The sequence below is a fragment of the Rhineura floridana genome, chromosome 4 (genome assembly GCF_030035675.1).
Source record: "Rhineura floridana isolate rRhiFlo1 chromosome 4, rRhiFlo1.hap2, whole genome shotgun sequence".
In the NCBI taxonomy this organism is placed as follows: Eukaryota; Metazoa; Chordata; class Lepidosauria; order Squamata; family Rhineuridae; genus Rhineura; species Rhineura floridana.
Genome location: NC_084483.1, coordinates 184,374,499 through 184,391,451, shown reverse-complemented (window position 1 = coordinate 184,391,451; position 16,953 = coordinate 184,374,499). Strand labels below are relative to the sequence as shown.

Sequence of the window (16,953 nt, the reverse complement as noted above, 5' to 3'; positions counted from 1 at the left end):
AAAGTTACTTTTTTGAACTACAACTCCCATCAGCCTAATCAAGTGGTCATGCTGGCTGGGGCTGATGGGAGTTGTAGTTTAAAAAAGTATTTTTTCCAAGCTCTGCTTTATTGTGGCACCACCTGTACTTTGGAACTCCCTGCCTCTTAACATTAGGCAAGTGCCATCACTGAACCCTTTTAGACACCTGCTGAAAAGCAGACCTATCCAGACACATGATTTTGCTATATTATGTTTTATTTATTATGTTTTAATGTTTTTAGATGTTTTGAAATGCTTTAAATATGTTTTACTTTATTTTAATTGTATGTTTTCTTTTCACAGAAGTGTTTGCCACCTGGGCTCCTCTGGGAGGAGGGATGCAATAAAATAATAATTAATTAATAGTTGTTGTATCTGGATGGGTCAACGAGATGAGGTCGAAAGGAAGTGGCATATTAGCTCATGTCTGAGATTTGCATTGGAGAAGAGTCTGGCTCGTAATGTTTGCATATACCCATTATGGTACACCAAATCTCAAGCATACAACCATGACATTTCTGCTGATCATATTTGGAATAGGGTACAGTCATACACCTGTTCCTGTTTACCCTGGTATTCCAAAGAGGTTATGTTGTAGGGCAGGGTGACCAACTGGCCCAATCCAGTCCCTACAATCTCACCTGGTCTAGGCAGTCTTATAAATTTTTATTCAAGGTATATTGAAAAGTTTGCCCACAATGTTAGTTGTAAAAAGAATTAGGAGGAGGATGTTTTTGGCTGCCAGAGATACAGATTATCTACTCTTTCATGTTATATGCCTCTTAGAAATTGTATACAATGTTGTAGTTTATTTCTCATTATTACTAACAGAGCAGCCTTCCCAAACCTAGTGTGCTTCAGGTGTTTTGGACTACAACTCCCATCATCCTTGACCATTAGTCATGCTGAATTGGGGTAATATAGCAACTTGAATGGTACTTGAAAGGTGGTCACACAGAAGAGGGCCAGGTTCTCTTCTCGATGGTCCCAGAGTGCAGGACACAGAATAATGGCTCAAATTGGAGGAAGCCAGATTTCGACTGAACATCAGGAAAAATTTCCTAACTGTTAGAGCAGAATGACAATGGAACCAATAAACTAGGGAACTGGTGGGCTCTCCAATACTGGAGGCATTCAAGAGACAGCTGGCCACCTGTCAGATATGTTTTAATTTGGATTTCTGCATTGAGCAGGGAGTTGGACTCGATAACCTTCCAACTCTACTATCATACTATGATTCTATGAAGAGTTGTAATCTAAAACATCTGGAGGGCACTAGGTTGGGAAAGGCTGTTATGGAATCTCTAATCATCCATGAGGAGGGGCTGCATGTGTGACCAAATGCACTTGTTAGCCCCAAATTGCTACCTAGAGAATATATCTCATGAGAATAAAATAGCTGGCCATCCCTGCTATAAATAAGCCCTTCTCAGACACATGGTAGAAATGAATGGAAAACCTCACTGAGGACATTCTTGCAGATGTCTCTGAGACCAATACTTTCTGGTACTAAAAGAGAGAATACAAACACATGAACCTATCTCTGAGTGGACTGAGATGTTGTTTCCTCGGGTTAAAATTAAAGCTAAACTGGGGTAGGGCAGATTTTCACAGACACTTTGATCAACATCAAATGGTATTCCCCTTTTTATGGGGATTAGTGCAAAACAAGGCGTTGCTCTGAATAGATTTCATTTGCCCTTGGTGGCGGAGGCATCACCATGCTCACCATGAGATCCCCAATTGGCTAGGTTCACTCGTGTGACCAGTCCAGGAAACACTACCCTCACTCTTAATTGGTTCATTTGCCTTTAGTGAGATGAGCACAGAGACATATCATTGCATTCACTTCATGGTCTCTGATTGGGTGGGCTCTCTCTTAATAAGGAGAAAGGCACCCAAACCAGGAGAAAAATGGCACAGCAACAGTAGCAGGCAGGGGAAACAATGGCAGCAAGCAACTTAAAAACAAAAGGTAAACACTTGCACATTTAAGGAGAACTGGGAGAAATATTTTTACTGCCTTGAACGCACTATTTTCAACTTGAAAAATTAGAAAAAGCATACATTCTGCACAGCTCTGGTTGTAATGCTAGAGGTTAAACTCAGTTACAACATAGGCAAGGCCAGAGACGTACTTTAGCTCTATAACAGGATTTCTTTGGCTTAATCAGGCTCATAAGCAAGTACAAAAACTTGCTCGACTCACAAAAAGTGTTACCAGCCTATCTCCCCAAACATACTCAACAGATTTAGCAGAAGGCCTGGTAAGCTACTTCCCTAAAGCAAACTGTTGCTTCCCCAAAGCATGGGATTAACTGCAGATGTAGGCTTTATTCCAATCCCTAGACACAGGCTAGTACTGGGGGGGAAAACCCTGGTTTTGATGTGAAAAGGAGCGGGAAGACCAATGCTGGTAACACATGTCCAGAATGTATGTAGAAAAAGGACTCCTTGCCCCAGCTTGGCTTCAAGCCAGAAAAACCTTATGACAGAAGAGTGGTCAGGAACTACTGAGTGGCAGTCTGAAAGTACACAGGAAGCCAGTCATAGTTATCAAAAGACTGGCTTTCAACTTGTCTTGTGACCTTACAGATCATATCATTTAACCTTGCCAGTTTGGATTTCCTTTCCATTGTAGGACAACCCATTTAAAGGCCTTCAATTTGGAATATGTTTTTTTTTTTAATAAAAAAAAATCCAAGTTTGTTCACGTTAAGTTGATTTTCATGTCAAATTATCTGTAATTGTACCATGGGGCTCCTAACAGTTTAGGCTACATTGCAGTCTTTGTAGGCCAATCATTCTCTTCTCCCACTGTCTTTTTAAAAATGAAAATATCCGTTTTCTTTCCTGCTACTCATCATGTATTGGTAAGACTTAAAAGGAAGAATGATGTAACCCCAGAGCATCTATGCTGGCCCTCCCCCATGCCTTCCTTGAGTGCTTTTGTCTGACTGGAAAGGGCCCTTGAAAAGTGATGATTCTTGGTTACCTAGGTGGAGGATGGAGAGAAATGTCTCTGTGTGGCCACATCCGTACCAAACATCACATCACTATTATACCACTTTATCAGTCATGGCTTCCCCCCAAAGAATCCTGGGGGCTGTAGTTCATTAAGGGTGCTGAGAGTTGTTAGGAGACCCCTCTTCCCTTCACAGAGCTACAATTGCCAGAGTTCCCTGGGAATTGTAACTCTGTGAGGAGAACAGGTGTCTCCTAACAACTCTCATTACTGTTAACAAACTGCAATTCCCAGGATTCTTTGGGGGAAACCATGACTGTTAACGTGGTATAGTAGTGCTTAAATATATAGTGTGGATCTGGCCTGTGTGTGAATACAAATCTCTGACTTTTGTGTGGCTGGAATGTAGCCAACTATAAGAGTCTCATCCATTACTCCACCCACTTTAGCCTCGCCCCCCCCAGCATGTAGTTCTGCACAAAGGAATGAGGACAGAGCGCTGTACAAGGTCCTCCACCTAGTAATGGCTGGTGGCTCTATGTCAGTGGGGCAGTGGAATCCGCCCTGGGTCTTAGTCCAAACTTTCAAGGTGCTGAATCTCCTTGGACCTCTCCTTGAAAGTTCGGACTAAAACTTGGTGGATCCATTGCCCACTGACATGAAGTCACCGGCTGCCACTGCCTCCACCCTTACTCTATGATGCTAGCTCCAACATCATCTCATTCTTCTCTGCAGGTATACTCTGCAAAAGCCAACAAAACCCCTTTTTATTGAGACAAGAACTGTGATGAACGTATGAAGCTGCCTCATACTGAATCGTATCACTGGTTCATCTAGCCCCAAACTGTTCTCACTAGTAGCATGTCTTCAAGGCCTCAGACTTTTCTGTCCCTGCTACTTGACATCTTTAACCAGAGATTCTGAACCTGAGAATTTGTGTTTCTAAAACGGGTGGGGACCCTGTAGCCCCCCAGATTATGCTGGACTTCAGTTCCCATCAGCCCCAGTCAACATGGACCAGTACTCAGGGATGATGGGAGTTGCAGTCCAACAACATTGTGAGGGCTATAGGATCCCCATTCCTGCTCTGAAGACTATGTGCCACCACTATGACCTCTCTCTCAAGCACTCAACATGGGATCCTAATGTTTATTTTTTGCTACAGCAACTCTAAACATCTCAGTTGGGATTTCTGCTGTTGGACTGGTATAGTTGCTAAGTCATCAGTCTCCTAAGAGCATGGAAGCCATGTTCAAGTCTTTCATGCCACACCGACACCATTTTGGAAGTTTTGTAGGACTTCAAGCCACTTATTTAAAAAAAGAGAGTTTGTAAGGATCTGCCTGCTCATATTGCTATCCTGGAGTTACTAATTAAGAATTGTAGTGTCTTGCAATTTTACTGAAGGTCCTGCTGTTCTTTTTTAGATGTTTACTTAGTACTCCAGCTGCTGAAACAGTGAAAGTTTATAGCAAGCATGACTCTAGAGAAAGGTTTTTGATTGTACAACTGCAGTGTGTGCCGTAAAAATATAGAAAACAAATTAAACCAACTCCATTATTATTTTATTGTTTGGGAGTCTCTGACCAAATGCCTAGTTCCACATACTTGGATCCTTAATTTTTTTAAAAAGATAACATTTTATCATCCAAACCATATCTTGTGACAGTTCAAATCCGTGTTGTATTATAGAAGCTTATATACATTAATTCTAATTATTCAGATTAATCATTCTTCCTCTCATCCCCATAATGTTCAGATAAACTAGATAGAACTTTCACACAGTATAGTTCAGCAATAACGCATCTGCTTTGCATGCAGAAGATCCCAAGTTCAATCCTCAACATCTCCAAGTAAGACTAGGAGGACTCCTATTTGAATTCCCGGAGAGCCATTGCCAGTCATTGTAGACAATACTGAGTTACATGGACCAATGGTCTGACTCACTGTAAGCCAGCTTCCTGTATTCACATCATTAATTTGAGTAATTCATTGCCACAAGATGTCATGCTGGCCACTGGCTTAGATAGCTTTAAAGGGGGATTAGACAAATTCATAGTGGCTCCATTTATCAATGGCTACTAGTCACGATGGTGGTATGTTACCTCCAGGACATCTCTGAATACCAGTCTGGGGAACAAAACATGAGAGAGCAGTTGCCCTCATGTCCTTCTTGGGGATTCCCCAAGGAATCTAGTTGGCTACTATGGGAAACAGGATGTTGGACCACAGCAATCCATTGCCTAATCCAGCAGAACTCATTTTTATTCTTATGAACTATACTTGATGCCACCCAGTGATAGTGATCCCTTGATATACAAATATATGAAGAAAGTGTCTCATGGACTGCATAGCTAGTTTCAAAGTATATTTTTGTTGCAAGCATCTTTCAGAGCTTAGAAGCATCTTTGATAAGAAGATCCGCATTTAAAGCATTCTGGCACAGTACGTTAAGTCGCATACACACTATACATTTAAAGCATGTGGATTCCTCCAAAGACTCCTACTTTACACTCACAGAACTAGAATTCCCAGCATTCATAATAAACTACAGTTCCCTGTATTCTTTAGGGGATGCCATGTGCTTTAATAGTGTGTTAAATGCATGGTGGGGATGTAACCTAAATTTACGCTTTGGCTATTACAGAAGATGGGTTGCATCTAGACTTAGGCTTCAATTCTAACCATGTCTACTTGTAAGTCCACTGCATTCAGTGGGACTTACTCCGATGTAAGTGGGGCTAGGATTAAAGTCTTAGTCACACTTAGAATAGACAATTAAAATGGATGGAACTTAAGTCCCACAATTTCAATGTGTTCACTTTAAGCATGACAAATGCACATCTACATCTTACATTTAAAGCAGTATTATACCACTTTAACAGTCATGGGGAGAGCCAGTGTGGTGTAGTGGTTAAGGTGTTGGACTACGGCCTGGGAGATGAGGGTTCAAATTCACACACAGCCATGAAGCTCACTGGGTGACCTTGGGCCATACACTGCCTCTCAGCCTCAGAGGAAGGCAATGGTAAACCACCTCTGAATACCGCTTACCATGAAAATTCTATTCATAGGGTCACCGTTAAGTCAGGATTGACTTGAAGGCAGTCCATTTCAACAGTCATGGCTTCCCCCTAAGAATTTTGGGAACTGTTGTTTGTTAAGGGTGTTGAGAGTTGTTAGGAGACCCCTATTCCACTCACAGGAGAAGGGCTGTAGCTCAGTGGTAGAGTATCTGACTTGCGTTAAGAAGGTCCCAAGTTCAATCCCTTTCATCTCCAGGTTGGGCTGGGAGAGACTCCTGCCTGAAACCTTGGGAGAGCAGCTGCCAGTCAGTGTAGACAATACTGAGCTAGGTGGACCAATGGTCTGACTCAGCATAAGGCAGCTTCCTATATTCCCCCAGAGCTAGAATTCCCTGAGTGGTTTAACAATCAATCCCTCTTCCCAGGGTACCCTGAGGACTATAACTCTATGAGGGGAATAGGGGTCTCCCAACAATTCTCAGCACCCTTAACAAACTACAGTTCCCAGGATTCTTTGGGAGAATTCAGAGTGGTATAATACTGCTTTAAATGTAAGGTGCAGATGTGGCCAAAGTCTGGATACAACCCATTATGGCTAAAATAATGCAAACCAGCAACACTATTGGCAATTTACTATTCATCATGTCTGATCTGGATGCAAAAGCTGTAGTTTGGGATTTCTTTTTTGTTCTTCTCCTGGGCAGATACATTTCGAACAGAGGGAAAGGCACCCTCTGTTTGCTGTGCTCCAAAACTATTCAGTCATTCCTTGCAAACGTTTTGACTCAAAGGAATGATTTCAGGATGGAAAGCAATGTGTCCCTGGGCTGTAATAAACACAATCAGACAAAATGCCTTCCCATAAGTTAGATGATGCCATTATTCACCAATCAGAGCCAGAGGCTCATGTTGCCCATTCACCAATGAGAAGCAAGACAGAACTCAAAAGAGGACCCAGCCATTTGGAACTAAAAATAAAGTATCTCACAAGGGTAGTTTGTTTCACAGGGCATTAGGAGTTGGATTACGATATTAATGGAGCTGTTTGTAATTATTATTTTTAAATAACTGGGGTTAAGTGGGTGAGTAGGAAGGGTGAGGGGAAGCCAATTCATTCTCAAAAAAATCTGTGACAAGGCAGCAAATGAGACGATTATTACCAGCTGCTGTAGTGAGGCACCTCGACATAAACAGACGTCTTTGAATAATTCAGCATGTGCAAGTAAGCATGAAAAGAGCTCAAGCTTTGGAAAACACCATATGCCGATCACTTTTTCGTTCTTTTTCAAAAGCAACCAATCTTGCTGTCTGAAGCTGGTGGATCAGAAAAATCCTTACCTGTCCTGCAGTGTCATATAGCCCAAGGAGATATTGTTTGCCACCAACTGTCACACTGACTGCAAATAGAAACAGAAAATAAGGCAGGGCCTCCCTGAGAAACACACACACACACTTTTTTCTCTAGGCCCAAGAAACAAATGAGTGGTTTCAATTACTCGCCCAGACTCAACAATAATCATAAAAAAGCAGATTGTCTCAAAGGGGTAGGGCAACATTTTTTTTAAAATGCCTGTCTCTGTGCAAGATACACTTCCAAAACACTTTTGTGGTGGAGCCAAACAGGTGCTGCATGCTACAAAAAGGTGTCCCCATTTTGTGTGTGAACGCAGACATGTATGCAGGTGTCCACAAGAAAGATGACTTCAAGAGGCAGTGAGAGGGTAATAGGTGATCTATACCGCCTCACCCCCCCCCCAGAGTTTATCTCATTTCCTCCCCCAACTTTCAGTCAGTCACAATCTATCAAGGTCTTATCTTGCATGGAACAAATCCTTCCTCCCTTCCTAATAATGGTCTTTGTCACACTTTTTCTTTCTCCCCCCCCCCAAATTTCCCACTCAGCTTAAAGATAGGTTGTATATTCAGCAATATAGAAATTATCCACAATGCATAAATAGAACACTTCTGGGCAGGCATTTATATAATAAAATAATCCAGGCTCTAGTCTCAAGAAGGTCAACGCAGGAGAAAAGAAAAGAGGGACAGGGGAGGGAGGGAGAGCAGAACTGAGAAAAAGGAAAGTTTTTGCTGAAGTTCCAGAGCTGCTGTTGCTGCTGCTTCTACGGGGCGGGGGGGGGGCAAAGAGGGTGGCAGGGTGGGGGGGGAGGCGAAGAGGGTGGCGGGGGGGAGGCGAAGAAGGTGGCGGGGGGGAGGCGAAGAGGGTGGCAGAGACTGAGCACCCTTACGCAGCACTTCCAAGTGAGACGCGCGTTTCCCTTATATTTTTTTCTATCTCCCACGCTCCCAAATTACCTGCGTAATGGTCAAAGACGGTGGGCACGTATTCCTCTGGGAAGGCATCGTTGGCATAGCTCATCAGCAGGCAAGTTTTGCCCACCGCCCCGTCGCCGACCACCACGCATTTCAGCATGACCGTCGTCGCCCCCGTCCCATTGGCCATGATGAGCTTCTCAAACCGATCGTCATTTTAAAAACCAGAGAGAGGGGAAAGCAGAGAGAGACCGAAACCGGTGTGTGTGTGTGTGTGTGTGTGTGTAAGACAGGCGGGAGGGTGGTAGAGTCGGGGTCTTGGTGGTGGTGGTTCTTCACACGGCGAGCAGCGAAGGGCGCCGCCGCGGCCGCTCCTCCTGATGCATCGATCTCAGCCGAGAAGAGTGAGTTGTTGGGAAGCGACTGGAGGCTGGCAACAGCCGCAGCAGAGATTTTGCCTGGTTGCTTTTCAGCAGCGCTGGGCTCCACAAATCACTGAAAATGGCATTTCTTCTCTCTCTTCCCCCCCTCCCCTTCCTCTTCCTCGTTATCGTCGCCCTCCACTCCAGTGCCAAATTTGGCTCGCGGGGTTTTTCCTCCGCTCTCCTGGCCCCAAGTGGGCGCGATGACACAGTGTCTCATAAGACCGGCGGCGGCAGCAGCAGCAGTCCGGCTGAAAGAGGAACTACTTTGGGGCTGTGCAAAATCCGCACCGAGATGGGCACCGCTTTCTCGCCCGCCGCCTTCTGGATTCTAAAGTGCTTCCCATGTGCCGTCGCGTGTAAAAAGCTCCCTCCCTTGCCAGAGCGGGAGGAAGGCCCGGTCTCCGTGCCAGAAAGGGAGAACAACTGGGATTCCACTTTACTTTCCCGCACTCTCGACGCTGCCAGCTCCCCCCGCCCCGATTTCAGACACCACTTCTCAAAAACGGGGGGAGGGAAGAATAAAGTCAGCCCTGCTGCCACCTCAGACTGGTTTGAGAAGAGAAAGGAGGAGCGATGCCAAAGCGCTGCTGGAGAGCAGGGAGCTGAGGGTTCCTCTCCAAAGAGCCAACGGCGCCGAGAAACGTCCACCATTTTTGCAAAGCCCTTTCCCTGGCTTGGACGACGACGACGACGACGTAATCAATAAATACTCAGAACTTTAATGCAGCCTCCCCCAACCTGGTGCCCTCCAGATTTTTTTTGTTTTATTTTACTACAACTCCCATCAGCCCTGGCCAGCACTGGATGGGGCTGATGGGAGTTGTAGTTCAAAACATCTGGAGGGCACCAGGTTGGGGGAGGTTGCTTCAATATGTTTCAGTGTGTGTGTGTGTTTTACATTTGCCTTTTCTGCGAAGTTGTTTTGTTCCTTTGGTCAGCTGCCTTGGGTGTAATGCAAAAGTTAGACATTTGGAAAGACTTTTTTTAAAATCAAAACCCTCTTAAAACCAACAAGGAGAAGACTGCAGACAGTAGGTCTGGAAAATCAAAAATTTTAAGCTATCCATAAATTTTCTTACATTAAAATTTTCTTATGTTCTCAGCCAGGATGTTAACAAAAGGGACTGATATCATTCAAAGATACTTTCCTGCTTTTTAGGATTTTTGTATTGCTATCCCACCCTAAAGGGTATCAGGTTGGGTCATTTTGTAATTTCCCCCCATTTTTATCTTCCCAACAACCTTGTGAGGTAGGTAAGGCTGAAAGATAGGTCACCTAGTGACCTTTCTGGCCAAGCAGAGATTCTTTCCACAATACCTCACCAATTCTCTTTTCTGTCACATTTATAGCCTGCCCTTGTAACATACATAGGAACGTAGAAAGCTGCTTCATACTGAGCCAGACCATTGGTGAATCTAGGTCAGCATTAACTACACTGACTGGCAGTAACTCTCCAGGATTTCAGACAGGAGTCTTTCCCAGCCCTATCAAGAGGTGCCTGGGACTGGACATCAGAACTTTTGCATGCAAAACGTGCTCTACCATTGAACTACAGCCCTGTGCATCTATCCCATTTTATCTTCACAACAGCCATATAAGGGAGATCAGGCTGAGAAATAGTCGCTGTCAGGATCCCTCAGATGGGTTCATGTCTGAGTGGGGAATAGGGGAATATGAACCCAGATCTTTCCAGTCCATGTCCAGCTCTAGCTATTGCACTGCTATGACTCTATGCAGCTATCCTGCATTAACAATGTTTCATATGTGATACATTCCAGGCTAAAATACACTGACTATGAACATGGTTTTGCAGTCAAAGCACTCTATGAGACTTGTAAAACCCAGGATTCTCAGCCTTCACCATGTTGTATTAACTGGAGCAAGGACACTGTGCCCTGGAGGTCACCACTTCGAAGAGGCAAGCAAAGGAGTTAGTGGAGAGGTAGCTATGCTGCTTCTGTGCAGAGGTCTCTAGCCACCTGGCTGCTGCCATCACATGTGTGTTGTGTCTGCATCAAACAAACAGGACCTATCACTAGCCACCTTTTGTAGTGGCAGCCCACAAGGAGACCTCCTCCCACTTACTTGATGCTGCTTCATGAAGACAGCTGAGATTAGCAACACACACTGACATATAAGCCCAGTGTCAGGGGTCACCACTGTTGGGTACTTGCCAAGGCCTGCATCCCAGCAAGGGGCCCACTGTCAATCCCAGAAACCCTGCTTTTCCTCCTCCTTGCTGTCACTACCTGTTCTCCTGTTCCAGCTAAGCAAATCAGCAGTCATAGGAGCAGCAGCCTCTGCTTGTCTTTTCCTCTCTCACCGGGTGGATTGGACCCAAAGGAAGAGCATAAGTAGCTCAGTGGTAGAGCCATCTGCCTTGCATGCAGAAGGCCGCAGGTTCAATCCCTGGCATCACCAGGTAGGGCTGGGAGACACTCCTGCGTGAAATCCTAGAAAGATGCTGCCAGTCAGTGTAGGAGGCTTTGTTATTAGTAGGAGTTCTGGGCAGGTGTATGGCCTGGCCAATGTGCATTCAGGTTTTCGAGGTACCAGAGAGATGAAGAAGGCAGACTGAGTAGCAGGTTTACTTAAAAGGAGACAAAGTGTTTCTTGAGTAACTTTCAGCCCTCAGGTGCACCCAACATGGAACAGACTGCACATCTTACACAGAGCGTGACCAGTTCTGAACAACCCACTGGGCACAAGAAGCACTTTTATAGGATACATGTTTACCAGCTCAAAGAGGAGATTACATAACTGATTGATTATTGTAAAGCATTAAATCATCGCATCTCAGCACATAATTGCTAGAAAAGGCTACATCATGCTACTAATTACTACAAAAAATTAAGTCATCGCTTTAATTGCATAGCCCTCCAATGATGGGGCTCTTTCCCAGGATCATACAGCATAATAATAATTGATAAGCTGTATGCCCCTAATTGCCTGGCAGGGAGTTAACTGCTCCAAGGCCTACCCTATCTGGTTAACAAGGCACTTTCCCAGCATCACACAGACACTCTTGGCAGAGCATCACACCGAATGCTTGTTAGGAACCCCAGATTAGACTCCAGGTGGCTCTGATCTCACACTGGCCGTCCTTGACCCATCTCCCTGCATGCTTAGATGCTAAATGCTAAAGGTGGGGGGGGGATACAAGCCCCCCCTGGCCTACAGGCAGCTATTCTGCTGATATAGCTGCTGAGCTTGCCAATACAGCAGGATACCTTGTGATAGAAGAAATAGTATGTGTGTGTAGGTGGATGGGTCAGTGGGAGTAGAAATCTTGGGATACTTTCTGAATCCACACAGAGAGGAGCCACTAATTTCAAAACCCATAATTTCTGTTCTGCTGTCCATAAATTGTTGTGCAGGGAAGAAACTCCTCACTTTGTCTGGGCTTCTGTTATTATATTGTTATGTAGTCCCCTGAGCAATGAGAAGTCCAGGGACAATGCTATAAGATTTAGTTTCCTTTGCATGAGAGAGAGCACAGTGCCCATGGGCATCTGGTTGGCCACTTTGAGAACAGGATGCTGGACTAGATGGGCCACTGGCCTGATCCAGCAGGCTCTTCTAATGTTCTTAGCATATCCTTTGTATGCAGAAGTTCTCAGTTTCAATCACTGGCATCTCCAGTTAAAAGGGTTAGGTAGCAGGTGATGGGGAAGACCTTACCCTAATACCTGGAAAGCCACTGCTAGTCAGAACAGACAATACTGGGTTAGATAGACAAATAACCTGACCTGTTATAAGGCAGTTTTCTAAAACATGCTTGGCGGGCCATTGGTTGTGCAGGCCTGACAAAACACATAAGAGCATAAGAAGAACCCTACTGGATCAGGCCAAAGGCCCATCTCATAGGAAGCCAGCAAGCAGGACCTGAGCGCAAGAGCACTCTCCCCAGTTGTGATTTCCAGCAACTGATATTCAATGGCATACTGCCTCCAAGAGTGGAGGAAAACGCAGCCATCCTGGCTAGTAACCTCTGATAGTCTTATCCTCCCTGAATTTGTCTAATCCTCTTTTAATGCCATTCATATTGGTGGCCATCATAACATCTTGTGGCATCAAATTCCATAGTTTAATTATGTGCCACGGTGTGAAGAAGTGCTTTCTTTTGCCTGTCCTGAATCTTCCAACATTCAGCTTCATCAGTATTGTTAATATTCACATTATCTTTTCTACAAAGAAGCCTTGCACACACAAATTATTAAGTTGTCAGGTATGCTTAAACTGGATTCCAGCACTGAGCAGGGGGTTAGACTCAATGACCTTATAGGCCCCTTCAACTCTACTATTCTATAATTTTTTTATATCCTGCCCTTCTTCCTGAAGGATCCTCATGCAAGATGTAAGTGGGATTTTAGGCAAGGGCAAAGCACATCCACCAATAAAGCTCCACTCTCAATACCCGTTTTTCGTATTTAAGTACCAGTCCAGTCCACATCATGTTTCATCACAGAGGTCTCCAGTGATGCAACCTATTAAAGCTCTTCACAAATGTTTAAACCAAACTGTGAGCTTTCCTTCCCAAGGAATGGGAGTTGGCAGATTAGAGATCATCATCAATCTCTTTGCTAATTGTGAGTTTGACTCGCTCTTGGAACTTTTCTTCCTTACTCTGCAAGTTCTTCTCTCCATGGATTGCACAAAAACAAAACAATCAGTTATGGGAACAAAACACACCACTGTGCTAATTTTAAATTTAAGAGGTGTTTCAAATATAACTTTCCCTGCCCTCCCCCTACAGGTTCTTGCATATCAACTGGCAATTTATATGCAAAACAGCAGGCCTTGTATGTGAGCTAATGGGTCCTTCTTAATTTGGAAACAGACTTTAATTATTTTATATTACTATTTTATTTTGTTATATTCATGGATGGCCTTTGCCTTTTCACTAGAGAAGGAGGAAAAATGATTTTGTTTGCATTTTAATAAGGAACTACCTAATGCACACTTCCCAAACCAATATGTGAACTGAAAAAGAACTATCCTTTGAAATTCATGCTTCTCTTAATTTTGCGATGCCAAAAAATATACAAAAATGCATATATTAGGGGGAAATGTGATAAAAATGCATACATTAGCAAAACCAAAATTAAGCATATTAGAGAAAATTGTTTGCAAAAATGTGTATATGACTTAAAACTGCATACAAAAAGGTGTTTAATAGGATACATTTTATGAATTTTCATGATGATTTGCTTTAAAAATCCAGAAGCTACTTGGGAAATGTGGAAAACTGAATTTAAGATTGGAAAAAATTATTTAGAAACAATGGTGGGAGTATTCCGTGGGCAGAGTTCTGCTCAGGGGACACTCTCACTAGCAGAGTAAAAAATGTAAATGTACTGCCTTGAAGTCGATTCCGACTTATGGCAACCCTATGCATAGGGTTTTCATGAAGCTGAGAGTCAGTGACTGGCCCAAGGTCACCCAGTGAGCTTCATGGCTATGTGGGGATTTGAGTCCAACACCTTAACCACTACACCACACTGGTAGGGTAGGTGATATTTGCCAATTCCAGCTTCATGCTTCTGTGCCTGCTGAAAATCTAATCGGGGGTATGTGTGTTGAGGGGCCCTTTGGAGCAGTGTGGCTCTGGGGGCTTCAGGGAGAGACAAGAACTGGCAAAAATTGCCCTCTTCTCTCCTCTACCATTGGGACCCCTCCACTTGATCAAAAGCCTTCCGTGGACAGAAGAAGCCTTACAGTTCACAGAAGGCGACGACTGGATTCAACCCTACTGCTTAATTGATTAAAAGCCAGGTGGTTAATTCAGTAAATGTCCTTTAATGAAAAACAATTGTCCTTAAAAACTGAAGTTGAAATCAATAAGCAAAGGTACAATTGTTGTTGTTGTTATGCACTTTCAAGTCGATTATGACTTATGGCAACCCTATGAATCAGCAACCTCCAATAGCATCTGTTATAAACCACCCTCTTCAGATCGTGTAAGTTCAGGTCTCTGGCTTCCTTTATGGAATCAATCTGTCTCATTTGACCTTCCTCTTTTTCTACTCCCTTCTGTTTTTACGAGTATTATTGTCTTTTCTAGTGAATCATGTCTTCTCATGATGTGTCCAAACTATGATAACCTCAGTTTCATAATTTTAGCTTCTAGTGATAGTTCTGGTTTAATTTGTTCTAATACCCAGTTATTTGTCTTTTTTGCAGTGCATGGTATGCACAAAGCTCTCATCCAATACCACATTTCAAATGAGTTGATGTTTCTCTTATCCACTTTTTTCACTGTCCACTTTCACTTCCATACATAGGTATCAGGAATACTATGGTATGAATGATCCTGACTTTAGTGTTCAGTAATACAACTTTGCATTTGAGGACCTTTTCTAGTTCTCTCATAGCTGCCCTCCCCAGTCCTAGCCTTCTTCTGATTTCTTGACTATTGTCTCCATATTGGTTAACGACTGTGCCAAGGTATTGATAATCCTTGACAAGTTCAATGTCCTCATTGTCAACTTTACATAAATCTTCTGTTGTCATTACCTTTGTCTTCTTGACGTTGAGCTGTAGTCCTGCTTTTGTGCTTTCCTCTTTAACTTTCATCAGCATTCATTTCAAATTACTGGTTTCTGCTGGTAGCATGGTATTGTCTGCATATCTTAAATTATTGATATTTCTCTCTCCAATTTTCACACCCCCTTCATCTTGGTCCAATCCCACTTTCCATATGATATGTTCTGCATATAGATTAAACAAATAGGATGATAAAATACATCCCTGTCTCACACTCTTTCCGATTGGGAACCAATCGGTTTCTCCATATTCTGTCCTTACCCTAGCCTCTTGTCCAGAGTATAGGTTGCGCATCAGGATAATCAGATGCTGTGGCACCCCCCAGTCAAAGGCTTTGCTGTAATCTATAATGCACAGGGTGATTTCCTTCTGAAATTCCTTGGTGTGTTCCATTATCCAACATATGTTTGCAATATGATCTCTGATACCTCTTCTCTTTCTAAATCCTGCTTGGACATCTGGCATTTCTTGTTCCAAATATGGTAAGAGCCTTTGTTGTAGAATATTGAGCATTACTGTACTTGCACGGGATATTAAGGCAATAGTTTGAAAATTACTGCATTCCCTGGAATCCCCTTTATTTGGAATTGGGATGTATATTGAACGCTTCCAGTCTGTGGGCCATTGTTTAGTTTTCCATATTTGTTGATTCAACGTCCCTACTCTTGGTTTAAATTTCCCCTTCATTTCTCTGATCTTTTGGAATAGGGCTCTTGTTCTTCCCTTTTTGTTGTTCTCTTCTATTTCTATACAATAACTATTGTAATAGTTCTCTTTATCCCTATGTACTAGTAGCTGTATTGTTGCATTTAGGGTTCTGACCGTGTTTCTATCTCCTTTTGCTTTCCTTCTCTCTTTAACCATTTTAAGAGTTTCTTCAGTCATCTATTGAGGTTTTTCTCTCTTTTTATCTAGAGGTATTTCCTTTTTGCATTCTTTCCTGATAATCTCTCTGACTTCAATCCATAGCTCTTCTGGTTCTCTGTCAGCCTCAAATCTGATCTTTATTTGATCTTTATATTCTTCTGGCGTGTTATTTAAATTGTATTTTGGTATTATGATTGCTTTGTTGTTCTTCTTTAGCTTTACTCTGATTTTTAATATTACCAGTTCATGATCTGTACCGCAGTCTGCTCTTGGTCTTGTTTTCGCAGAAAGTATGGAACTTCTCCATCTTCTGCTACCAATTATATAATCAATTTGAGTCCTATATTGACCATTTGGTGATGTCCATGTGTACAGTTGTCTTTTTGGTTGCTCAAAAAATGTGTTTGCAAGAAACAAATTATTGGCTTCAGAGAATTCAGTAAGTCTCTCTCCTTCATTTCTATCTCGTAAGCCACATTTCCCCACAATTCCTAGTTCTTCTCTGTTCCCTATTTTTGTATTCCAGTCCCCCATGATTATCAGCACATCTTGTTTTGGTGTGTAACAAATTTCTTCCTGTACTTCTGCGTAAAATCTCTCCAATTCCTCTTCTTCTGTATTTGCTGTTGGAGCATAGACTTGGATGATTGTTGTTAATAGGTTTCCTGCTTAATCTCATTGCTATAACCCGCTCAGACCTTGCGTTATAGTTCCTAATTGCTTTTGCTACATCTCTTCTCACTATTAAAGCAACCCCGTTTCTTCTTAATTTCTCATTTCCTGCATAAAATATTTTGTAGTTGCCTGACTGAAAATGTCCCATTCCCATCC

General features: G+C 43.0%; 1 protein-coding gene across 2 annotated transcripts in view; it reads right to left on the bottom strand.

The window, feature by feature from the left end:
- RHOQ (ras homolog family member Q) overlaps positions 1 to 9,346 on the bottom strand; it is a 38,434-nt gene extending 29,088 nt beyond the window's left edge. Inside the window, exons 1-2 of one of the 2 annotated variants that reach the window (XM_061625437.1) lie at positions 8,326 to 9,346; positions 7,351 to 7,409 (exon numbers count right to left, since the gene is read on the bottom strand). In XM_061625437.1, coding sequence (XP_061481421.1) covers positions 7,351 to 7,409; positions 8,326 to 8,473 — 207 coding nt within the window. In that variant the 5' untranslated portion in view covers positions 8,474 to 9,346. The remainder of the gene's footprint in view (positions 1 to 7,350; positions 7,410 to 8,325) is intronic. The other variant, XM_061625436.1, reaches the window with a different exon arrangement.
- Positions 9,347 to 16,953: the final 7,607 nt, after the last annotated feature.